The sequence below is a fragment of the Colossoma macropomum genome, unplaced genomic scaffold (genome assembly GCF_904425465.1).
Source record: "Colossoma macropomum unplaced genomic scaffold, Colossoma_macropomum, whole genome shotgun sequence".
Taxonomy (NCBI): domain Eukaryota; kingdom Metazoa; phylum Chordata; class Actinopteri; order Characiformes; family Serrasalmidae; genus Colossoma; species Colossoma macropomum.
This window is the reverse complement of record NW_023494805.1, coordinates 28,024,939-28,051,260: the sequence shown is the minus strand read 5'-3', so window position 1 is coordinate 28,051,260 and position 26,322 is coordinate 28,024,939. Positions and strand designations below refer to the sequence as shown.

General features: G+C 39.5%; 1 protein-coding gene across 1 annotated transcript in view; it reads right to left on the bottom strand.

Moving 5' to 3' along the window:
- Window positions 1-26,322, bottom strand: part of fgf11a (fibroblast growth factor 11a) — an 82,869-nt gene that overhangs the window by 14,270 nt on the left and 42,277 nt on the right. The window contains exons 2-3 of the mRNA XM_036597379.1: window positions 22,856-22,966; window positions 10,269-10,372 (exon numbers count right to left, since the gene is read on the bottom strand). Coding sequence (XP_036453272.1) covers window positions 10,269-10,372; window positions 22,856-22,966 — 215 coding nt within the window. The remainder of the gene's footprint in view (window positions 1-10,268; window positions 10,373-22,855; window positions 22,967-26,322) is intronic.

Below are 26,322 nucleotides of genomic sequence, written 5' to 3'. Positions count from 1 at the left end.
CCACTAGTTTCAAAAGGTTTTTTTATTATTTTTTATTTTTTTTTCCAGTGGACTGATAAAAGCCTGTGCATGGAGGCTTAGCATGCAATAAATATCAGCTTATCCATATCTCTGTGCACAGAGCATCTGAGATTATGAGGACATGATTGGCCCTGCTTATTTGTATGCGGCACTACACAGTATATAAAAAATGAAATAAAAAATGGAAAAACATTGGGCCTCTTTCACCAATATCTTCATAAGTTTTTTCTTAAATGTGTTCTTGAGAAAGATCCTAAGAGAAATTTCCTCTTAAGAACCGTTGGTGAACGAGGCCCAATTTTCTTATAGTTTTGATAGTATTGTTTAAATATGACATTCCTGTTTTGCATGGTGGCGCAGCAGGTAGCAAATATGTAAATATGTAATTGTGATTGTGATTGATGTAAGTGTGATTTTTTGACCAGTAATGTGACTGTAATTTAATTGTGAGTATTTTCTATTTGTTTTTTATTTGCTTTTTGTTTTTTCTATTTTTTGGTAATGAAGACCAGTATAACTGCATTTTTTATCCATTGAACATAGTGTACCAGACTGAGTTTGTGGTGATTGTGTTGTCATGTACACAGCTCATGGGTGTTTGGTTGCTTCTGATTGGTCTAACTCATCTACACACTGTTCAGAAGCTCTCTGTTATCAGGTTAAACTTCCCTACTTAAAACTTGCTAAGATAATGTAGACCACAACAAAAAATTGAAAATTGTCTTTCAAAGTTAGATTTCGGTATTAAAAATTATGAATTTTTCAGCCTGAATGGGTTTCCCCATAAAACAGAATAGTGTAGAGCTTTGCTACAGATGTCAGTCTACTCCTCATCACTTGCTGTCACGGCCACATTACAGCTAAACTTTCCTCCACGGCAACTTTCTAAACTCTGTCATGAGAAAAGCTGGCCTGCCTAAACACACTCTGCCCCAGTTCTGTCAGGTTACCTCCTTACCTCTATCACTGCAAATGGGTGCTTCTGCTTCTTGCGTGTGTTTGGGGTTGGGGGGGGGGGGGGGGGGAGGTTTGTACATGAAGGTGTATGTGTGTGTGTGCATGTATATATTTGCCCATGCTAGTGTATGTGTGTAAATATGAGTGTGCACATGTGCCTTTGGATGTGTGTTTATGTGCATGTAAAATGGTTCCCATCCCCTTCATTCTGAGTTGCGGGTCTGGGTGGAGTTCTACTCAGAGCAGAGTTAATAAAATGGGTCAGGTTACAGGACTGAGCACTATTTTTATCAGAAGCAATTTCCTGCAGGCCCCTACAGGTAGCACAGCAGCCTGCAAAGCACACGCCAATGACACGCAGCTTTCCTCCACCTTACACCACTCTCTAAAGACCTGACCTCAGAGACAGAGAGTATATACCGTATATATTGTTTTTATTATTTTACACCGTTTGAAAACATCAGCTGTCCTTTAAACTGTATGAACATTTCATGATGGATGGACTAACAGAATGATTAAAAATGATTTGTTACTGTCATGGTTTCCCTGGTCAGGTTCCCCCCTTTCTTTTGTCTCCCAATTCTTGGCTGCATTCTATTCTACAGGGTCCCTAAGCCCCCTTATATTCCTTACACGTTGAGCATGAGGTGTCTTTTGGGGGAACTGCAGTTGATTAAATAACTGATGGGTAAACTTTCCTGCTTTCCTGCAAAGTTTTCACTGCTCTCTGCCCAATGTGGAGTTCTCTTCCAATTAAACATTCCCGCTCCCTGTGGTTTAAAATAACCCTTAAAATGCCTGAATACCCTCCGTGGTCTAGTTTTCATGGAACTACTAGGGAGACTGAAATGCACCCTCTGTCGCCATCCCCAGCTCCAACCCCTCGTCATCCATGTCACCTATGTGTGATCTGTAGCACCTCATCATCAATAGAGCTAAAAAGTGAATAGTAAAGCTAGGCCCCCAATTTGGGCCATCAATGTCAAAACTCATTGTAATGAGGAAGATCATGAGGAGAAAAACCCACCTGAAGGATAGTTTATAAGTGCTAAGCTAACAGCAATTCACACTAACACTTTCTGATGAGGCTAACGTAAGCTTCTTATTCAAATTTCACCTTTATTAATGCAGCAGTTACATTTCAGCATATTTAGGCACCATGTAACTACTGCAGTGTTTCAGGTGGAAAAAAAATTGTTGGCACTTGCCGCACTGTTTAAGATGGGTTGGAAAATTAGAAAAAAGCAGTTCTAGATTAAACAAAGACATTTAAAGCTTTTAAAAGACATTACTTGTTTTACTTGAAGCTGGTGACCATATTACCATTATGTTTTACCTTGTAGCAGTTTCACAGTCACTCTTTCAGTAGTGAGCTCTGATACTAAGCTGCCATTGCTGTGTTCTGTTTCTAACAACTTACTGATTAGGGTGCTTCTCATAGTCACAATCAGTGACGGGTCTAAAACTTCCAGAAGGCTTAAAGTGACATTTTATCTCACAGAACTGATCCTACCCATCGGAAATCAAAACGCCATTGCTTATTTCCTCTATTGCTTCGTAATTATGCTGATAGTAAATCTAACGGGATAGGACTTCTCTCCAGCATTTGAGGTTCTAATCAATAGGAAAGCTTGCTTAGCTATATCTACCTAGAAATGGAGAAAAACAAATCCTGATTGGTCATTTCCCACTCAGTGTTTTTATTTCCATCCTGTACCTGACAATGAAACAAAAGTAGTATTCAAATGCATATAGAGTTGAAATACAGGAATGATTCTATAGAATAAAATAGATGCATTTTTAGTTCCCAGAAATCATGAGGAAATTATGAGGGTTTCCCTTTGGTGTTCATTGAATACATAGTCGATTGTTTGCCTTTTTAGACTGTTTCCTGACCTACATTGTTCATTTCCCTTGCTGTTTGGTACCTATGTGTTGTTCTCTATGCATTTTGTCCCACGTGTTTAATTGTCTAGTTCTAATTTTAGTGTTCAATACTTAATTGCTTTGTTGTTTTCTTTGTTTTCTCTCAGCTTTCCATGTTTCCTTTTCATGTGCTCCCCAGCTCTCTTTGTATTTGCCTGTCATTTGACCCCAGCCGCAAGCCTGGACTTCAATAAAAATGGCTGTGTCTGAAATGTAACAAACGCTGCCAACTCATACGGTATTCTGAGGTGGGAAGGCACCCTGTCATGTCTGAATCGCATGTTTATATAAAAAGCTGTCTGTCTGCTGAGGTTTCTCTGTTCAGATGTATTTTGAAGGCAGAATAGATGTATCCTTCACTGCCTTACATATCCTATAATCCTTAGTGTCAGCGCTGATACATTTAGGAAAAAACAGCATCACAACACTGCCTTCTAAGACAATGACTTAAGAGACAGCATGATGGTCCATGGAGGGTCCTGACCAGAACAGGGTAAAGGGGGCTAACAAAGTATGCAGAGAAACAGATGGACTACAGTCTGTAATTGTAGAACTACAAAGTGCACCTATATAGTAAGTGGAGCTGATGAAATGGACAATGAGCATAGAAACAAGGAGGTGGTCATAATGTTTTGCCTGATTGGTGTAGAAATAATACAATTCTAAACTGCCCTCAGTGGATGTTTGAATTTTGCAACCAATGAACATCAACAAAGGAAAGGATCAATTAGACCCTCAACCGCCAGTGAACAGATTTTATTTAAACATATAGAGAAAGGACTGTTTTTGTTGATATTCAATAGTGTTAGAAAAAAGTTCAGTTTCCAGTTAACTCAAACTGAGGCATTGCACTGGGCTGGTCTCCAGAACAATTTCCGAGTCCATTTCACCCCGAGACCAAGACAAGACTGAGTCTAAATGACTGAGACAAGACTCAGACTGTTAATTTATAGTTTATAGTCTCAAGATCTCCCGTGATTCTGAGACCACGCTCCAGTCCTGCAACACTACATAAGCAGTATGGTCTCTCGGATTATCTTATTGGAATACCCAGTCATTTTTTGCAGCTGTACTTCCTTTAAATGAACAGAATGGATAGGTACCTTCAAACACATCAAAAACAGTTTGAGATCTGTGCGTCTAAGCAGTTCTATTTGACTGCCAGTGAACAATATGCACAGTATATAACACTGAAAGAAAAATGTGTGGTTGTTAAAATTTTACCTGCAGTGATTATTAAAAAGAGATAGAAAGCAAGAGAGAAAAGGAGATGGGAAGACAGACTGAGGGAGGCCGTGTGCGCCAAGTGTATGCGTGTGTCAGAATGTCAGAAAGTCGGGGCATGTGTGTGTGTGTGTGTTTGTGTGGTCTCTGTGGAGGACACAGTGACAGCATGTCTGAGTTTGTCAGCCACAGAGAAACATGAATTATTGATGGGCATGAAGTTAGATACCATCAAGAGAGAAAGGCAAAGTGTCCACATGTGCACACACACACACACACACAGACTCTCACACTAAAACCACTGAAGAGTGGCGTAGCTTAGCATCCAAACATTTAGTGAAATCATAAGCAACATTGCAATGAAAATGTAATGACAAAGAATATTCACCATTTTACACCATACTATATTTTGTACTTAGAACAGACTTAAAGGGCCCATATGCTGCATTTTTCTTGCATTTTATTTTTCCCCTTAAGTCCATTTGGGACATTTGCATGGGTTTATGTATCAAAAACATTTCTAATCTTTCTGGCTCGCTTAGAATTAAGCAGGCTGTTTTTGCTGCTGTGCCTTTAAGACTGATACAAGAAAATGATCTGTGTTTTGATTGGCTGCTCTGTATTGAAGCAGTTCAGCCTTTACAAGTCTTTATAACTTCAATATAAATGGGGGAAGCTAAACTGATGTAGGCACACACACAAACGCAAGAGGAGCTGTTAGACTGTAAAGAGGTTACCTTCACATGCATTCTCTGGGTAGAAGAAAGCCAACCTATTTTTCACTGCGGGAAAGGACCACATCAGTGAGGGGAAAAAAATGGAGAGGAAAAAGAGAGAAAATCCCCACAAAGAAAGAGACTGTCCTCCTTTCTCCAGGAAAGTGCTCACCCTGTTCTACCTGCACTCCAGTGGCCTCACTTTTATCTCTCCTCTTTTTATCCCTTCTTTTCTGCTCTGTTATGCTAAAGAGATGAGCACTCACACTGGCAGTAACACAAACCTCAAACAAATCAACAAACCAGCCAAAACGAAAAGAAATGCAGAGGTTTGTGAGCCGGCGCGTAGCTCCATCCGGGAATAGCACAGAGGAACCCAAACAAGAGCACAGAGCCTCAGAACCTCACACACCACGCAGCCAGAGGAAAACATTTTAACATTCACCACCATCTGTCAGCAGAGTAACTCCAAAGTTACCCACTTTAGCAGTGCAGCAACACTACCTGAAATAATACCTGAACACACACACACGCTTGTTTTTATAGCTTTTTAGGACATAGGGTCATGTATATATTCTATATGCATTACATATTGTCACTGTCCAATGAAAAACATGTATCATATATGATTTTTATGTTTCTGCATCATTTGAGCTCAGCAGTCGGCCTTTAGATTTTGTGAAAATTTCATGATGAATGGACCAAAAGAAATGCTCCAAAATTGCTTAGAATAAAATTTAATTAAATTACATTGGAAGTAAAGAACGTTTTTGCCCTCTCCTGTAAAGTTACTATTTTCAAGATACTTGTTTTTTTTTGGACAGCGACAATATCTGTAAATACCTGAATGTAATAATATATCGCATACATTTTATATAAATATATGTACCTATATATTATAATATGTCCCATGTGTTTTATGTATGTGCAAAAGCCTAAATATATTAATAATATGTCCCATTTGTATATATATATAATATGTCCCATACGCATTATATGTTGATTTTCTAAGTGAAAATAAGTTAATACATCTTTTATACACAACACACTTCTAAACATTTTAATGCACAGTTACATATTGGGGAGATAAAATATGAAATGTGGCCTGTGCAAAAGTTATTTTATGTTTTTTTTCCCAATATGTTATCCCCATAACAAGCCTTAGATGTGTGTGTAGTATTGGGGTGGAGTCAGAGAGGAGCAAGAGCTGGAATGAGCTATTCCAGTCATGGCCAGTCCAACAAGTCTCCCCACAGGGAAGAACTTGTGACATTTCAGTGCAATTTATTTGAGTTTAATTAGAATTAAATTCTCTGTGCATCGGTGTAAACAGTTTTCATTCATTGAAACGTATTTTCATACATTTTTGTCTATTTTATGTAAACCAGTTACTTAAAAATAAAAGAAGTAATTTATTTAATGTCAACATATTTTCAGTTTGTAAAGCACACAACCCTGTTGGTTCATCCCTGAAGTTCATCTTACTTATTTAGTTCAGGTAAACTATGTTGCTGCTGAATGAACAGACTTTCCTACAAAGGCGTTGCACTTGATAATGATAAGTGTAAATTTTATAACTTAAAGCCCTTATATATGTTACTTGGTGTTGCTTTTTAAATTTTAGTAGCTTGTAAACTCAAATATAGGGGCAGTTTACATTCAAACCAGGCTATGACTGAAGCAGGTGTAACTGGCTACTGGACTTTCTTCTAAAGCTTCAGAGTCAGATTTGAAGACTTTGACATCTGCGAATTTGGACAGATCTATTTCACTCTTTTATCTCAGTCATTCACTCTCACACACACGCACAGGCGTACATACACGTGTACACTTACAAATACACACACACGGTAAGGATGAAAGAGAGCTCTGTCAGAATGATAGATGTGCTGGAAGGGCCTCTGCAGACTCTCTGTAGATCCTTTATGAAACAGTGTAACATTCTCTAACACAAGGTGAGTCTGATCGAGTAGAGATGGTCTGTGCGAGTGTGTGTGTGTGCATGAGGTGTCTATACCTTACATGCGTCATATCTGTAAGCTTGGCTGCTACAGAAGTGCACGCTGGCAGTATATCTCCTTTGAAGTGTGTAAAGATCTGCTTCAAAAGGCAGAAGACTGGCTCTCATGAAGGTAAGAGAGAGGGAACAGGATGTTTTCCTGCACTCACATCTTTCCTCCCTGCTCTTTACTCTTTCTTATTCAGCACCTCTACAGGGGACATGTGTCAAGCTCACGTGGAGTACCATGAAAAAAGAGTCTGCCGACGAATCCTGTTTTTACTTTAACACCCACACGTGCACACACAGACAGTACAACTGCTACTACAGCAGCATGTTTTGTCAGATACAACACACTGATTTAATAGAAAGGTTTGAACACCCCACACAAATTGCACCATTTTCTAAATGAAAAAAGTCAACATCTCTTCTACAGGGAAAAACTTAGTTATGTATTTTTCTGCAAATTTTAGTGCACAATTTGTATTTATTGCTCAGTGTAACACTGAGGAACAAGAGAATGTAAAATGTAAAATGTGCTATAACTTTTGCACAGGCCACATTTTATGATCATTTTTCAATACGTTAAATTCAATAATTGTGCATTAAAATATGCAGAAGTGTGTTCTCTGTAGAGGATGTGTACAGTAGCTGTCCTTTACATTGTGTAAACACCTGTTGATGAATGGACCAATAGAAATGTTCCAAAATGACTAAAAATAAAATCTATTAACATTAACTTACATTAAAATTTAAGACCGTTTTTAGCTTCTCCTGTAAAATGATCATTTTGGAGATACATGGCATTTTTGAAAGTGATGATATTCAATATAGCTATGATGTTGGCTTTTATTTGCTTTATCCTTGTAAAGCACTTTGAGCTACGTAACATATGAAAGGTGCAATATAAATAATGTTTGTCATTACTACTAATATTATAATGATTATTATAGCAGCAGGGTCGCACAATATTTACACAAAATTCCATACTGCGATTAAATTGCTACATACCGTAATTATGATATGACTTACATCAAAACACATTAGTGAATCCTTCATATACTGTCATACTTTTACAGCAGTATAAAGTATGACTACACGATATGTACATTCATTTCCAATACTGTTGCTAGATTTCCACATATTGCATACTGCATTTATGATATCATTTACACGTCAAATGTCACACCGACAATGCCTTCATTTCCTCAGGAGACTAAAGAGAGTCTGCCGTGGAGTGGAAGGCCCTGCAGAGGGTGGTGAAAACTGCCCAGTCCATGACTGCAGCTGCCCTCCCACTCATATAGAGCATTTACAATAAAAGATGTTTGAGCAAAGCCAGCAGTATCATCTCAGACCCCACACACCCCAGCCACTTCCTGTTCCACCTGCTGCCATCTGGGAGGAGATATCAGAACATTCAAGCCAGACACACCAGATTCAAGAACAGTTTCTACCTTCAAGCTAGTAAATTGGTCACCCCCACAGCGCCCACCCGATCATGAATACAAAACCACACAAACTATATGCACATTGCACTTCATTGTCATTCGGAACTGCTGACTGACTTCTAAGTACTTGGACTGAACACTTGAACTAACACGAATACCATGGTTACTAAACACCACCTCTAAAATTGCTGTACATATTATGCATATTTTGGGTTGACTACCCTCTGAAGATTTGACACACATATTTTGCACTTTCTATGCACCAGTACACTTCTGTGTCAGTAAATTATTTTGTATTTATTGTCAATTGCCTACTTATTGTATTGTCTATTTATTGTGGTGCTTATGTTGTGACTACATACTGTTTGTCATTAAACTAATACATGTGCACTCATGTCCTTGTCTTAATGTTTATGCACTAGCGGAGGACATGTTTCGTACAGAATATTTCGTTATACTGCACCCCCTGTATGCATAAAGACAATAAAATTTAATTGAATTGGATTTATAATATATGATTAATTCATCCAAACACACACAGAAACTCATTCAGAGCATATGTGTTGGGGTGCTCATAACATTTCATATTGTTTAGAAGCTCATTTACATATTTCAGCCTTCTGCTATATCAGTGTTGCAAAGACCAATAATGTCATAGCGATTAACAAACAATATATTGTGCAGCCTGAGCACACAGCAGTGTTTACCCAGTCTAGTCCTTGAGGCCCACCTGCACAGCACAGTTTTGTGTTTTTCCTGCTCTAACACACCTGACTCAGCACTAGACGGGTCTGATCATTAGCTAATGATGTGAGTCAGGTGCAGGGAAAAGATAATACTGTGTAACGCCTGCAGGCCTCCTGGACTGGAGATAGGAAGCTCTAGCACAGTAGACTCTGAACAGCAATGGACAATGTACTTTTACATAAATACAAAAAAAACTGTTTACATAAATGCCACAAATGTTTAGATTAAAGTTAGAGACAGGGCTGCTTCATATTATCCCATCATATCATCATTTTCTTCTTAATTTCACATGCATTCTTAGTAAAACCAAGTTTAAACAAAAGAATGTTAACCACTGCAGGGCTTTATTCAGTTATTAATCTAAATCTTTTTTAATTAATCTTTTTTTTCTGCAACTACTAGTGTTTCTCCTAGAAAACTGTTATTATTGGGCAGAGATGGCTAGTGACTAATTACTCAGTTACATGTAGCCAAGTAGCATTTTAATTTATACTTTCCTGAATATTTCAAAATCTTTTACCCATACTCAGGTAAATAATATTTTTTTATTCAGATACATCTTAGTCACATTGGTGACATCATCTGTGCTGCTTTGTGATTGGTTACACCTCAACCTTTTGGAGCTTTATGAAAAGGATCCCATAAAGAGATGAAAATAGAACTTGTTCAGAGCTCAGATCTAATGCTGAAAAATGCTGGATGCACTAAGAAGGTCCACTTCAGTTATTTAGGTTACTCAGTACTTCAGGGTTCTTTTTGGCTTATTGTACTTCTATTGAACTGTTTTGCTTTTGAAAAGAATTTTTACTTTCATTTAAGTCATTATTTCACTAAAGTAGCAATGTCTTTGCTTGAGTAAGTTTAGCCTGCTTTATATGAGTCTTTTAGTGGGCAGCATTGGTTGTCAAGAGGGATGATATGACTATCACTAGCCTAGCCTACATGACCCTCCTAGTGTTCCTCCTGCTGCAGTGGGACTGCAAGTTGAAATACAGCCCATATGTGGTTCTGATTATGGGCCTAAACTGAACAATATAGCACAAATGGTATATTTTTAGAGTTCCTAGCTAGAAACCACTAGCATACTGTAAGTGGCAAAAAACAGACTTTGATCATAAAAATTGTGCTTGAAGAGCTAAATAATCTATTATTAATGATGCATAATAGAATGATATTTAGAGATACCAGTGGAATTGAACAGATAGAATTATAATGGTTATAACTTACCGAAGTGTACAGGTAGCCCTCACTATTCATGGCGATGTAGAGACCTGTCTTAGTGCTCTGGATGGCTACTATCCTCAGGCCCACAGGAATCAAGTTGAACAGCACTGAGAGAGAGAGAGAGAGAGAGAGAGAGAGAGAGAGAGAGAGAGAGAGAGAGAGAGAAAGAAAGATTTATGGTTATAGTCCACCTTCATTATAAGTCTGAAATCCCTCAAATTGGCAATGACTGTTCTGTCAGTCATTTATTACTTTTGGGAATCTTCTAGTTCATTGAAGGTAACCACACACATACATAGCACACTTCTAAAGCTGTAAGACACACATTACACACACAATTCTGCAATCGTCTTACATCATGCCTTTGTAGGACAGTAATTCCTCCAGCCGTGGCCTATAGGATTTCATGTCCTTCAGAGGTGAGGACTTAATTTAGTGTGCGACTGAATTGGTTGTGACATTGTTGGCAGTGTGTGTTTATTCATAAGCCTGTCTCAGTGACACTGCGAGTGTTGTGCCTGTGTTTTCTGGGAAGAATGTTGACTGAAGCTGTAAGGCATGAGAAAAGTCTTGAGTGACATGTTGACTTCAGCAGGAGTGCCAAATTGCCAAAGGCAACGCATCTCCATGGGAGCACTGCAGATTTCAGCAGCTCCTCAAAAGACTTTAGACCTCAACTGAACTCCAATATCCTCTGACAGCAAATCAGGAGATATGTGAAGAGAGATCCCATCGAAATATAATGGACAGCTCCATGACTATGTCTTCACAAATCGGCTTTAACTGAAAGCAGTGGAAAAAGAGAAAGTGATAGAAAAAGAACTAATCTTGTCCAATTCCATCATCATCATCTCTCACACTGGGTGGATTACACTCTCTTCAGCCTGGAAAGTAGATAAGTCAGTCTTTTCCTGCTCCTCATTCTCATTCTCACACATTATATCGAGTGTGCAGCAACTTTTCAATTAAGTCTTTTAAAAAATGGAGTGTAAGTGTGGGTAAAAAAAAATTCTGATCAGCTAAATAAGAGGAAGGATTAATGTGTGTGCGTGTTTGCATGTGTACATATACCAATACTTTGCACCTACGCAGGCATGTGCACAGCTGCAGGGGGGCCTGGGGCCTAAGCACCCTCGTTTGAAAGCCAGGCCCCTTAGACTTCTGACAGTTAAAAACAAGCCAGTGAACATATTACTTAATGTAAGATCATCATGGGCAAAGGAGCTGTTTTATTTTTCTCACGACTTTCTGTCGACAAATAAATAAAATAAAACTCTCTTTAGATCCTCACAAATCTTCAGCAGATGCTATCGCCACGGCACCGTTTACATTGCTGCATGCCACTGTTGGCCACACAAATATGTTTTTTTTTAACTCCACTCCAACATGTAAACACAGAAATAGCACTACCACTTGATGGAGAACTAAGCTGAGCAATGCAATGCAGTTACTGTAAGCTGCTTACCTAGTTAGCAAGTAGTAGGACTTGACCACAAAAAACAAGATCAACACTGTGAAAAAGGGTTCAGATCATCACAATCTTTAACTATTCGCCCTAGACATCTACACCTAATGCTGTAAAAGGGAAGCCTGGGGTTGATTAGCCAATATCTTCTGTGGTTTGCTGTCAGCTGTTACAGAAACTAATGTTAGCAGTTAAATGTGACAAACAATTATGTGTTGTGTTTAATATTCAAAAATGTTTTAGCTATGATGGAGATGGCTAGCTGGTAGTTTTCATCCTCATTATACTCATGTCTCTAGGCCTTATTGCTTACTAGTTGGTCCACCCAACCTGTAACCAGGCCCTCCTAAAATGAAATTCTAGCTATGCCACTGATGCACACATAGACTCCAGAAGGCCCTGAGACTGATCTTCTGGTCAATGTATTTAATAAATGTTTTACATGTTTCAAGATCTGTTTCAATGAGTGAACTACCAACTTAGATTTCACCTCAGTAACTTAATGTGTCAGGCATGTACACATCACCGCAGCACTGGAAATCATGCTGATTAAGCACTGATAATCTCTTTAAGAATGCATCCCATTGCATATGTGGTCATTCAACATCTGCAGTAATAGGCACTAACAACTAATATAAAGCCCTATACAGACTGGATTAGGTTATCAGAGGGACTGTAACAAAACTTTCCTGTCTTCTCAGTGATAAAACTCTTGCATCTAGATTACAATAAAATTGCCACAGGATGACCGAGTTTTTGGTGGGTTGTATTTTCTACAAACCTGCATGTTTGCATCACATGTGGTCATAGAAAACTAAAAGATAATATTATGAAGATAAAATAATGCTTTATACCTGTAACTGCCATTTTAACTGCTCCTTTGATCAGCCTGCAGTTCTTGCTCTTCTGCAGAGACGTCACTAGACTGTACCAACACAGTCTAGTTTTACAGACTACTCAGCCTCTCCTCAAGATTCCAGCGTGCTTCCACTATGCACCGTAAAAACAGCTTGCCAGTTCAAACTAAACGTATGCCCATGTAATGCACACTAATATGCATATTACATTATTTTGTCTCCCTCTGTTTCTCTCTGCCAGCTTTTATCTCCTCTGCTGGTTCTCTTGCTTGTATAGTCAGTTTGTGTCCTTTCTTAGCTGCTTTTGTGCTAAGCTCCTCTCCAACCTCTTCTATCCTCTGTTGCTGCAACATTAATTAATTGTTTTAAAATATACATGCTAGCTAGTATGGTATGGTAGCAGTTAATGAGCTTATGTCACAATGGTGCATTTAAGTTTGTAGTGACGTTATGAGTAAAATAATATCATTAATGTTAATAAATCATTAATGTTAATGTTGTTTTGTTTTTTTTTTCTAGCATAAGCAAACGTTACTATTAGCCAGCCTAACATTAAAGTCTGTTGACCATTAGTGCTACTACTCATTAAACAAACTAACATGTGTTATATGAGTAGCAATGTGATGTGATTTGTGTGTGATTTGACTGGCCAATTCACCCCACACAAAGTAACTGTGTAATTTCCCCAAATTACCCCAAACAGCCTGGATTAAAACATCATTGTGCAGATGTTTACGTCAGTATTATGAGACAGGTGCCACACTTTCAAACAATAACAACACATTGTGCAGCTAAATGGCATATAGACCAGCATTAGGCTAGTAAAATGGGTTTACTTAACTTACCAAATATCGTTCAACAAGACAGAAAATGAAATGCCTTGTGAGAGGTGCTTTCTAGGTATATTATTTTCTTTCTTCTTGTAATTCAGCTGTTACCAAAAATGTTGTGGATTTTAGTAGGCTTGTCATGAAATTGAGGATTAAGAAAAAGGGATAAGTCAAGCTCCATTTTAGCTGTTAGTCTTCACGTCAGATAAAAAAAAGAAAAAAATGGAAGAACCATTTTCTGTTACCCGGTTTTGTTATTACATTACTGTGAAGTCAGTTCGAACAGGACGACCATTACTATCACTCAAATTACAGCACCTTCCCATGTAAAACTAATCCAGATCAAATAAGGCTTAAGACATTGTTAAACTGTAAAACACCACAAAAGTAAAATGCTTAAGGAGGGTATTTAGCTGTTTTTCTCACTTCTTTTCAAACTTTTATTGCAGCAATGCACTCGTACTACCATTCACACTGGTGTCTTCTTAGCACTAACAATGTCCACCAGCTATTGATGGAGGGTTAATTCCACACGAGTCGATTCTTTGACTCCAACATGTCTTGAGATGCTTAGAGTTGACTCTTTTACTATAAATATTATATGATTCTTATTTCAATCATAGAAAAGAATCTGGGGCTATTAAAAAAAACATTTTTTAATAGCCCCAGCCCGGACCTAGTCACACCCCTGCTTTTCTGATGAACTTTTTTTCATCCTCCTTCTGCTAATGCTCTCCCACTGTACAGAGGATGGAGACGAAGTGCATAGATGTGCATCTGTTTGGGACTAAAAGCTATGTAAGAGCATGTATGTGTGTGTGTGTTGGAGATACAAGATATATACACCTAGTACCCATGTGTGCGTGCGTGTCTCTGTGTGTGTGAAGAGTTAATATCTAATGAATAATTTGTATACATACACACACACCCATACACCTCTGGCACCTGTGGGAAATGAGAAATGTCAAAATCAACATAAGTACGCAGGGTGATTGATAAAGAGCAGAGAAGATGTGTCCTTCTCAGATCACTGCAGAAGGGTCAATAGCAGCCACTGACTCACCTCATACACACACATGCACAAAAACACACACACACATACGCAATACGGTGTGTGTCAGCACTGTCGCATGAGAGCATCACTGTCGTTAGAGTGTCAGTGAGCAGCTTATTCAACTAACCATCAATACACACTGCTGTCATAAGGGACAGCCAAGCTGCAGTCATATGGTATGAAGTAGAGCTCAGAGGTGTGTGTGTGTGTGTGTGTGTGTTTTATATGTAATTTCAGGACACAAATCTTCTGATTTTCTAGGAAAAAAAGAGAAAAAGCAGTACTAACCCATAATATCTGGGTCAACAAAATGATCCTGATTTTTTTTTTTTTTACAAAAGCCATTTCTTTTTGGTTACTGAGCTTAAGGGGAAATTTAATTTTTAAAATACCCAAATAATTCAACCATTTACATGTAGTCAGTCATTTAGAATGGTTTGATTTGATACGGTGCATTGTAGAGACGGACTGACTTGGATTTCTTTACTGTGATGGTGATAGGTGATAGGTCGTGCTGTCTATAATGCAAATATAGCTATTCTATTTACTATCTAAAGTAACCAATGAACCTACTTGTATGTGTCATGTTATCAATGGTAAAATGATCTCAAAACTATCGTAAACGATGTCTCAGCTATCAGGTAGTGTTTTTATATCCATTTCATGCAAGACATTTCCTTGATGATGCTCCATTAAATGCTGGTTCCTGTCACCACCACTGTGAACAATTCTGACTCAGCAAGTGTAACTAGCATTTCACATCAAACCACTCTGAATGACTTTGATTACATTGCAACAATTTAATTTTGCAGAAATTTTGAACAATCGGTTGAATTGTATATTTTGTATATGTGTTTATTGTGTTTTTTATGTCGAGGGAGTGGGTTTTGTGTGGGGAGTCACCATCAGAGTGAAGTGTATGGCTAGATGTGACCTTCACCTCAAGTTCAGTGGTCTGTATGTGCCCCATTTCTGTTGGTGTGTTCGATAAAGAATATGTGTTATAGCAGAACCATGGCTACTCCTGTGTTTATTTTTCTACCGACACTACGCTGGTGTCTGAAGTGGGATAGCACCCCTAGTGGTCTGGAGAAGAATGGTGCTACTCCAAACCCAAAGGCGGGTGGTGTGAAGAGCAGAGTTTGGCGAAAGACCGTGATGACAGGGACGATGCTGTGAGGCTCCTCGGGGAAGATGGCATCACGAGCCTAGGCTAGCAGGTAGACAGATGCCGGCTGAGGAGTTTCAGTAGTGCCTGCAGACGATGGGCCAAGTGCGGTCTGGACTACAGATTGTTCATCATGCCCGCCACCACAAGCTCGACAATATCTCTACTGCAACCAGCGTGCTCATGCACTGAGAGGGGCACATCACACAGCTGGAAGGTGACCATTGTCCAGCTCAGGTCAGTTACCAGTGCAGCACACGTGCGGCATTCGGGACAGCATCGCTGGCGCAGTGAGCAGTGGTAAGAGCGGAAGGGCCAGGTTGAGCCCTGCTGTTGCTACTCCCATTCCCAGTTGTGCGGGAGTTGACGTGGCTTGTTGTAGGGAGCTCTACAGTAAGATGGAGGAGCCGTGGCCCAGGAGAGGACTTACTGCAAGGAGCAAGTACCCTGCGGCGTTTGTTTATGCTGGGACTGTGCGTGTGCCCGAGGACTTGGCTTGAGCTGGTAGGTCGCTGAGGACCAGCTGACCTTTGAAGAGGGAGCTGTGTGGCATTCGGCTGCTGGCTGGCGCTGGCACCTGAGACTCGGTTGGTGTGGCAAGGCAGATAACCACATGCAAAGGCGCATGGTAGCGCTCACCCTCCAACAGAGCAACTTATGTTGTTTAGTGATTGATTTAAGTTGTGTATATGTGTTTACTGTGTTATTAGTGTTGGGGGGTAGGGCTTTTGTGTGTAATGGGGGTCACCATCAGGGTGAAGTATGTGGCTGGAGGTGACATCCTCCTCGAGTTCTGTCTGTATGTACCTCTTTTCTGCCGGTGTGTTCAATGAAGAGCACTGGTTATAGCAGAATCATGGCTACCCCTGTGTTTCTTCTGCTGGCTCATATATATGATGTCAGGTTGTCAGGCCAAGAAAAAGGTATAAAAACAAGTGTGTGTGTCTTTGCCCATCACTTTGGCAACTCTTAGAACCCGCCTCTGGGACCATTTTTCTGTGCACAGCATGCTGGGATGTGGCATAGGGGTCACAGCAGGTCACAGCACCAGCCTTAGCCAGTCTCCATTTTATTCTCCCACAAATCACCATATTTCATTTTCTGATTGTTTATGTTTCTTTTGACTTTCTGGAACTGATGTCAGCTGTCTTTTGTGTGAATCTTGAGCTGAGACATCTTGCTTTTTCAGTTTTAGCATCTCTGTTATCAGCTCCTAATATGCTTATGATGGGGGTAGAGTTGAAGAACTAACCATTCATCCATCCATCAGACCATCTATTCATACTTCTATCCATTCATTTACCCTTCCCTCAACTCACCCCTATATCCATCCATCCATCCATGCATGCAAGCTGGCAGTTCTAGGATCTGTTCCTCTCTCCGTGGCACAAAACGTACCTCCCTCTTCTGTCTTTCTTATTTACGAAGAACTCTCTCGAACACAAACTGTTCTGACACACAGACACATCCCACAGCGTTCCGTGCTCGTCTGTTTCCTGTGTCTTTTCATTACTGTGTTACATAAGCAGCAGCCGGCACCTCCAGAGGGCGGAGACTGGAGGGGTATGTGCCAGGCCCCCAGCCTGACAGGGCACACTCTGTGATTGAACACCCATCAATATCAGGCCAGACGTTTCTCTGGCATGCCCCAACTCCCCAGCACCCCTGCACTGGCCAGTGAGTGACCTGTCTGGGTGTGTGTTTTCACAGAGGCCAGGTTTACATAGAATGACTGTTTTCTTAAAAGGTCTTATTTACTGGTTTTCAGTAGGCAAATGCTTGAGAACCCTGGGTCATTATTAAAAGCTTAATTAGCCATGCTGAATTTTAGTATCCCTTTCTTAATCCTTAATCCTAAACAATGCACCCGCCCTTCCGACATCTTCACATTGGATGTGCTCTGATTAGCCATGATGAGTGCAGCATTCACATTAGTCAGCACCAAGAGATACCTGCCCACCTTAAAGGCACCGAAAATATATAATAAAGAGTTAAAGACATGGTTCAGCCAAATTGTCTCCTTACCTGAAATGTGGTGACATATTTCAAGTTCCGTTCTTTAGTTTTATACTGGAGCTATGAAACTCTCTAATAATGGGACTGTCTCAAACTGCTTGAAGTAATCTGAATAAAACATACTTGTGTGGTTTCTCACACTGAAAAACACTGTCATTCATAAAAATGAACAAAAGTACATCTTTTAGCTAAAAACAGTAGTAGCAGCTACCTTTAGGCCTCAAACTGGTCTGTTTATGAAAATGACAGAATGTCTTACAGTGTCAGAAGCCACATCAGTTAGTCTATTTGAATTTATCTAGCAATTCGACATGGTTTGTGTTTGTGTGGTGATTTAGGCATGTTCTTTACACAATGCTAAAGGATGGCTGTAAGCCTCCATTACTTGTTAGCTAAGTTAGCCTCAGTAGCAGATTCTGGACACCAAACATGTTGTAGCTAATTGATTGTGTTTGTGGTAAGGTGGAAATTGTCCAAATATCATTTTTAGTTAAACCATCATTTGAAATAAAATGCTGAGTTTCCTCAGGCTTCATTTAACGTGTGAACTGCTTTGCACTGTTGAAGTAGTTTATGCTAAAGGTTAGCATTTATGTTGCTGGGGAGAGAGCCTTTGTTCAGGATGAGCTGATGGTCAGCATCTTGACAAGGTGCATGATGGGGAGGTTGTGGAGGTCGTGAGCAGGGATGGGGCGGGGGCCGTGGGGATCAATAAGACAGGGCGGCTGTAGTAAAATGAGTCCTTAACTGGCTGAGATGAGCAAACCGCAGCATGTAATCACTCTGGACAGAGGCCAACGCCAGCCAAGCCACAGCCAGCCAGCTACCCTGCTCTCAGCTTAATTGTAGAAGAGAGAAAAAAGAGAAAGTGTTCTCATCTCTACACAGTGTCCTTAAGACAACTTCAACGGTCAACTGTGCTTTAGGAAGAGTTTGTAGAATTAACAGGTGGGTGTATGAGTGTGTGTGGTTGCATATGGCCTTGGGCTTGGCAGGGCTTCATGGCTTGATTCTCTATTTAGATTGGATGGGCAGCCGGGGCACACGGGGACAGAGACAGGAGAGGGGGAGGGAGAGAAATAAAGAGATGACATATCCCTTCTGACAGGTGGACTGGAGAGCTGGCTGTGATTCTTTACTGGTGAACGTCTGGTGTGTAAGCAAGAGAGAGAGAGAGAGGGAGAGAGAGAGAGAGAGAGAGAGAGAAAGAGAGAGAGAGAGAGATAGAGAGAGAGAGAGAGAGAGAGAGAGAGAGAGAGAGACAAAAAGTGAGGGGTAAGAGAGAAAGATTGACAGAGAAAGGGAGGGAGATACAGAGAAGTGGTAGAGTGAAGAAATACAAATGGGGGAGTGAGAAGGTAAGGGAGGAAGAAGAAAGAAAGAGGGAGAAACAAAGAAAGAAGTAGAAAGTGAGAGAAAGGTACAAGACAGATAGAAAGCAAGATGGTTTAAGAGAGTGAGAGAGAAAGAATAGCAGGGAGAGAGGAGAGAGAAAGAAAGAAACAAAGAAAATAAGGAAAAAAGAGAAGCAAAAATAGAGATACAAAAAAAGAAAAAGAAAGTGAGACAGAGAGATGGTGAGAAAGAGTGAGAGAAGCAGAGAGAGAGGAAAAGTAGGAGAGGAAAGAAAGAGAAAAAGATAGATAGGGAAAAAAGAGAAAAGAAACAGTGTGAAACAGAAAAAAAACAAAAAGAAATAAAGAGAAAGACAAAGAAAGACGCAGAAAAAGAAAGAGGAAGAGAGATAGTACAGTCTGTACTGTTGCTGTGGTAATAAACCCTTGTGTCTCTGAAATGGAAACTTAAGAAAGAAAATCTTCCTCATGTTTAATGTATGTTAAAGTAATGAGGTTTTATTCCAAGTCATTTTGGACCTTCACACTATGTGTAAAAAGGCATAAAAAAGTAAAAACTGTTTAAAAAGAAAAGTTTGAGGATTTGGTGTGAATGTTAGTGAGTGCTGTGAGAACACTGGTGCTTTTAGAAGAACACAGAAGGCTCCGAAATCTGCATGTGATGTTTCTACCACTGGTCATGAAACCAGAGCATCGTCTTTATTACTGCCAATGAACTGTGGAACTATTGACCAAAGTAATCCTAGAACCACAGAGCATTTGAAATGCACTTTCCAGATGCGAGTTAGTCTGTGTGTGTGTTAATTATTTAGCCCTTTTCACTGCTGATTCAGCGCTTTTTTGGAGCTCGTTAGCATACTCCGCAGTGTAGCGCATAATGAGCAGCCTGATAGCCCTCACACTGCTGAGGAGAGGGCACACACCTCTAACACCTCCTGCTGAGACAGAGAGAGACAGACTTCTTGTGTGTGTGTGTGTGTGTGGGTGTGTGTGTGTGTGTGAGACAGTGTTCACTGTAAAGGATGTGTTGACTTATTTTCACTTAGAAAATCACCAAAGCATGTAATTTGACCAGGGTGCCTAAACCTTTGCATACCACTATAGTGTGTCAATCCTTTGCCTTTATTACAACTTCCATTCTTTTCGAGTTTTCCACACCTCCAAAGTTCAGTCTTAGAAGTTTTTTTTGAAACTTTGAAATTTTTTGGAGCTTCAGCTTTGGGCATTTTTCCCCACTCATTTTCCTTTGTCTTCCTCTTCCTTATGCATGTACATGATATTATATCTAATCTTGTGAAAATTAATAACTTGTACTTGAAACTTTTTCTCTTTGTCCATCATGTGTTGCACAAAAAAAACAGAAATGGGAGAAAAAGCTCAAACCTTCAGCTCTTAACTAAAATCCCAAGGGCAAGTCCCAGGTGACAACAACAACTTCAGAGACAGTGATGTTTAGTACACAGAGCTTTAGGCTCTTATCTCTATAATGGGTTTATCTCACAGACACCTGACAGGCCTGCTGTTAGTGATGGGCCTGAAGGTGAGCTACAGGGCCTTGCTGTCATTCTAGCCAGAACCAGGGTCTACGACAACAACTTTTCTGCACCACTGCAAAAATAACACACCAACTAAACAGCCCTCTGACTACAGAGGTGTTCTGGGGTTCTTGACCGATGGTCCAAATAATATCTGGCCAACAGCTGTCCATTGGTCAGAAATGGAACAGTGGTACATGGGGCAGAGGGTGACGGAAAAAAACAGAACGGTAAGATAAGCTGCAAACATCTCAATCTCATGAAGCAAGTTTAATGAAACAGCCAATCAAAGTGCCAGTAAAGCATCACATCAAACAGCAGCATTTGAAAAGACTGATTTCCCTGGATCAAAAGACAAGAAAATAAAACAGAAAATGGCTTATTCAGCACTAAAAAATGGGGTCCTCTTGATTGACTTTATGTAAAGAATGTAGTTTTTCATTTTGTCAGTTACCATAACAATAACAATAATAGTTTCTCAGAGATAACATTTCTATAACCAGCTGGCTCAACTAGCCAGCTAATGCTAACAGCCTGTCAAACGGTCACCTTTGCCAGTGTTTTTTCTTCTTTGTTAACCTGCTGTTATTGTGATCTACAGAGGTAGCCCATTCATTTTCTCCTCTCTTGGTGCTGCCAATTTGACATAAAGCAGAGATTCCTTTGGGCACCAAAAATGAAAATTATTCTAGAAGTGGGGATTGAGATACTGCCCTAAAAGAACTTGCAGTGCTTCTAGAACTTGGAGATCATCAAATACAACCATAATGGTTGCTAATATTAATTGAAAGGCTTACCATACACAGCAAGTCAATTTTTGACAGATAAAAGAGAAATAAAGGTAAAGAAGAAGAACAGCAGTGACAGCTAGAATATCATACAAAGACAAAAAATGCTTCAAATTTGCAAATGTAAATAAGGTGGCAGATGGTTTTATATAGCAAGCTCGAAACTTACAATCAACTAAATTGTGTCTCAGTAAAGCATCTTGCTCAACTGTAACTTAAGCTGCAAATGTCTCAGTCTCATGATGCATGTCTCATGAAACAGCCAAAAAAACACCCCAGTAAAGCATCACATGATCACATCAAATACGATGTAGCTAAAAAAATACAAGCTGCTAATTTCCTTAATCATTAGTCAAATGTATGCAACTTTGTTTTTGAATTTTTGAATTTATGTAACATTTATTCTGCATGGAAATTAAGTTCCATGCAATTGACAACATGCAACCACCTGGAAGTTTTACTGTGTAAAGCCAGCTTTAGGATAATTCAAATGTTTTGTTGTGTAATCAAGCTAACATTAGCATGGTGGCAAATTTGCCACTGTACTTTGTTTTGATTAGCTATAACAAAATAGTGTAGCTCAGTAGCATAGCATTTTAAACCACAAGGTCAACATGATGTGGGTAATCTAAGTAAATATCATCATAAGGTTTAGGTTTAATGGATTTTTGCCAATGTTCTGTATAAACCTTCTCCAATTAAAGTAAAATATACATATCTGACTAGATGTTTGGCTCATGATACCTGAAAGTTCTCTGGACACATCACACTCAAGTCTAAGTAAAGGTAGAAGTATGCTGCTGTTTTGCCAAGTCAACTCTTAAGTCATTAAATTTGTGCTTTGGGGTTGGACTTGAGCCCACATCTCTGCATGAAAACACTCCAAAATGCCTCCCCCCATTAAACACACTATATGACTGCTCTTTGGGGAGCACTAATTCAAAAGCCTACCTGCAACCAGAGCTTTCACTCTGAGACTGAAAGAGCTGTCGCCCCCCATTTTTACGGCTTTTATTTGAGAGGTGCCCTCGAGTTGAAACCATGTCTGAATCACTTCTATCACATGGCACAGCAGCAGTGTCTGGGGAGGGTTCTTAAAATGTACAGCTCCATGGGTGTTGAAAGCACATGAACTTTTGTTTTGACTTTTAATTTTTCATCAAAAAAGCATTAAGGCGTAAGAAAACCTCTTGGCTTTGAGTTTGTTTCCCCACATGGGACAGATGAAAGGTTGTGTTGATGTTGACTTTAAAAAAGCGCTATAGAAAAAGTGCTATAAACAGTTAACAAAAGAAAGTTCGGGTTTGAACTGAGCTCACGCTGCACCACGCAGCACTCGATTAAACAGAAAGCAAGGGTTACATAAAGCATATTACAGAGCCCCACGGGGGGACGACGTGAGTCAGGGTGCTACACTTTCATCTTCTGTTTCTTTTATGATGCAGAATGGTGTTTAAGTGTGAGTTCAGCTGAGGTTGATGGGTGCTGTCTTGCTGTGCAAAGCATGTTTCTGGAGACTTACAAAAGGAGCTGTTTTCGTCCTTTGTGCCGTCCATGGTGCCATCTGGTAACATCTGGAGGTAGAATCCATGTCGGCAGTACAGACGCGTGACAATGCCTTTCAGCTGAGGCTCTGGAGGGAGGAAAAGATGGAGAGAAAAAGAGAGAGAAAATGGGAAGGGTGTATTAGCAAATACTAGTCATAGACTCACAGGTCTCCTACAAGGACCCTTTTAAAGCAAGAGTTTGGTGAAAAATATCATTTGTATGCAATTTACACACTTTATGTAAAAATTATCAACATAATTCAAGGTTCAGGATGGCTGTATTGGTACTTTTGTCCATTTTTATAGATAACAGTAGTATGCACACCTGAGTCCCTGAACCTTTTGTCTCAAAATTACACAAGCTTGATTGCTCAGTGCTGCTGTTTCTTCTCTCCAAGCATTTTGTGTCTGACACTTTCAGTTTACAGCTTCGAAATACAAAGTAACATGAGTTTAAATTTCACAACGCAGAAGATTGTAAGGCATGTCACTCTTATTTCTGTATGGCAATAAAGAGGTGTGATAAAGAAACACTTAAATTATAAAACAATGTAGTTTGATACTAAAATGAAGATGATGCACTTTGAGATTCTTATTGAAAACTGATGAAGCTTCATCATATTGTGAATTAGCCATCTATCATCACATAATATTTACAGTCATATGCAAATGTTTGAACACCCCTGGATAAATTACACCTTTTGTCGATTTTCTAGGTGACAATGAGTTAACAGATTCTCTCCAGGGAACAAACTTAAATATGGCATTTTGCCTGCAATTCTTTGTGCACCAAATCTATATATTTGCTGAGTTTGACATATTGGGAAAAGTAAAACATAAAATGTATAATGTTCCGTAACATTTGCATGGCCTCATTTGTTGTATATTGTAGTTTTCTCCCAATCAGGAGAGATGTGTTCTCTGTACAGGTACAGCTTATTTATTTATATGCACTAAGAAAATCAACAAAACATGTTGGATGACCCAGGGTGTCCAGACTTTTGCCTACAGTTTTATGCACAGGTTGGCTTTTGGGTAACACAAACAATGAAACAGTAAAACAATGGTTAAATAAAGAGTGTGGATACTATTACAAAGTCATTGTAATCGATCAACTATTATTATTTGTATTCATTAAACATAAAATAATATCTGCATAAAGACCACAATGAATAACCCTGTCCAGAATAACCTTGTGGTATGGTATTAATGGAATGGTAATGATATTTTCATAAACTGAAAAAGTTCTGATATAAAATCTGCACCAGAAGTGCACCCAGTTAACATTCAAACACCTCAGCCCATGCCAAAGTCTGTGCACACCACCAGTGTGTGTTACAGAAACCACATAACAAGTGTATTTGAGATCACATAACTACTCAACATGGTTTGAAGCAAGTGTAATGATGCAGACATGTAGTCTGAACAATGCTAATTGTTGCTTATAAGTCTCCATTATGTGTTAGCTACATTAGCCTTGTAGCTCTAATGCAAAACTAACGAAGCAGACTCCAGACACCAAACATGCCTTGGCTGATCAACTAAATTTGAGGTAGTTTGTGTAAATTTGATTTTTTTCTGAACTATTCCTTTAAAATACCTTTTTGTTCTCCTCCAGCCATGTTAATGTGTACATGGTAAAAGGTGGACATCACAGGTTGCTGGGAGACGAAAGACCGCAACACAAACACATGCACGTTTCTTGCAACTTCAATACCTCATTCCTTGCCTTAAAAATGAGGCAGACTTCAGCCCTGTCAAATAAACAAGAGTGCCACATTTACAAAAGCCAGCGGCGAGGAGAAAAGCTGTTTAGGGAGAATGTGAGAGAGTTTGTTTTTCAGGTTGAAAGCATGAGTTTTGTCTTGCTTTGCTCTTGGCAATGTCAGTCGCTAGCAGCTCACAACTGCCGAAAAGTGGCTGTTGCCCGGCTGTTCGGCAGACTTAATCATTAACTCCAGGCCTTCAGAGACAGAGAGAGAGAGAGAAAGAGAGATGGATCCAAAAACCACTAGGAACAAAACTACATTAAAGCATTAATCGGACAGATCAAATATGCATGAGCTCTGGGGCTGTTTCCAGGTGTCTGCTAATACAGGCCTGCCTTTATGTGGCCAGTAAAGGACGCGAGACAGAAGAAAATACACAGAAAACAATAGAAAGTGGCAAAAGCAGAGGAAAAAGTCCCCTTCAGGAGCTATTCTCAGGGGGTTTCATGGTTTTGGAAGCAATCCTGCTGAGGAATGTGAATTTCACTCTGCGTGGAAAATTATGTAACACAGCTCCATTTTATTTTGCTGTGATGCAATGTTAAGTTAATGTTGAAAAAGCGCTGAAAACTTTCAGCAAGCGAATTCTCTTAGGTAAGCTCGGTCTGTCTCACTGGGTTAGATCTATGAGGATCCAACATCATTCACGCTTGCAACATCAGTGTGAAGTCAATGTAGAAAGCAGAATTACTGTTGAAATGCAACTGGATATATAAAAGGGTAAATAAATAATACTTAAATAATTCAGTATGTGAACTAAATTACAACATTACAGATTGAAAGTTTTAGAGCAACATAACTTTATAGAAATAAACCTGAACATTTTTTCAATACTATCTCACAGGGTCTCTCCTCTGCAGCACGTGGGGAGATGGCACATGAACAATCTAGTTTTGTTTTGGCTCACTCTAACTCCAGTTCAACCCTGGCACCCACTCCTTATCACACTTACCTGCAGCTTCTTCTGGACTCATTATGATAAAATGGACAATAAGCGTAGAAACAAGGAGGTGGTCATAATGTTATGCCCGATCGGTATAAGGTATAATGACTATATATAATAAATTCTTTGAAATGTATTGAAAAACTGTAGCATAGAATACAAATCTTTGACTGTGACTGGGAAAACTTAGTATTTAAAAAATTGATGTTTGCAAAAAAATTTTAAAGTCAAAGTTTGTCCTCGGAATTTAGAAGAGAATATAAATCAGTGAGTGCACTTACAGTGTAAACCATTCATACCCATGGTCTGCTACATAAAGGTGGATGTTGTTCTAAAACATCATGGAGGCAGAAAGCAGTATGAGCAGATCCACACAGTGCTAGTGAGGGTTAACAGGAGCAGGAGCAGCAGAGGAGCATCTCCATCAGCTTTGCCTGTTTTTACACCAAAGTGATGGAGGCCTGGAGCTGACAAGACTCTTCTGTCAAAATATCAGTGTGTTTTTGTCTGTGAGAGTTTATCCAGGCTGTCTCTGTCACTTACTCTCTTCTCCTTTCTTACTGCATCTTCCTTCCCAGGCCAGTCTGCCTTTATTCTCCATTCTCTGATCTCTTCTTCCCCTCATGCTCATCAGTCTCTGTAGATAGGAAACCTTCTTGCTTTTTGAAATGTCTATCTTTCTATTTCAGTCATTCCTCTTCTATAAACATCAACTTTTTTATGGATTGTT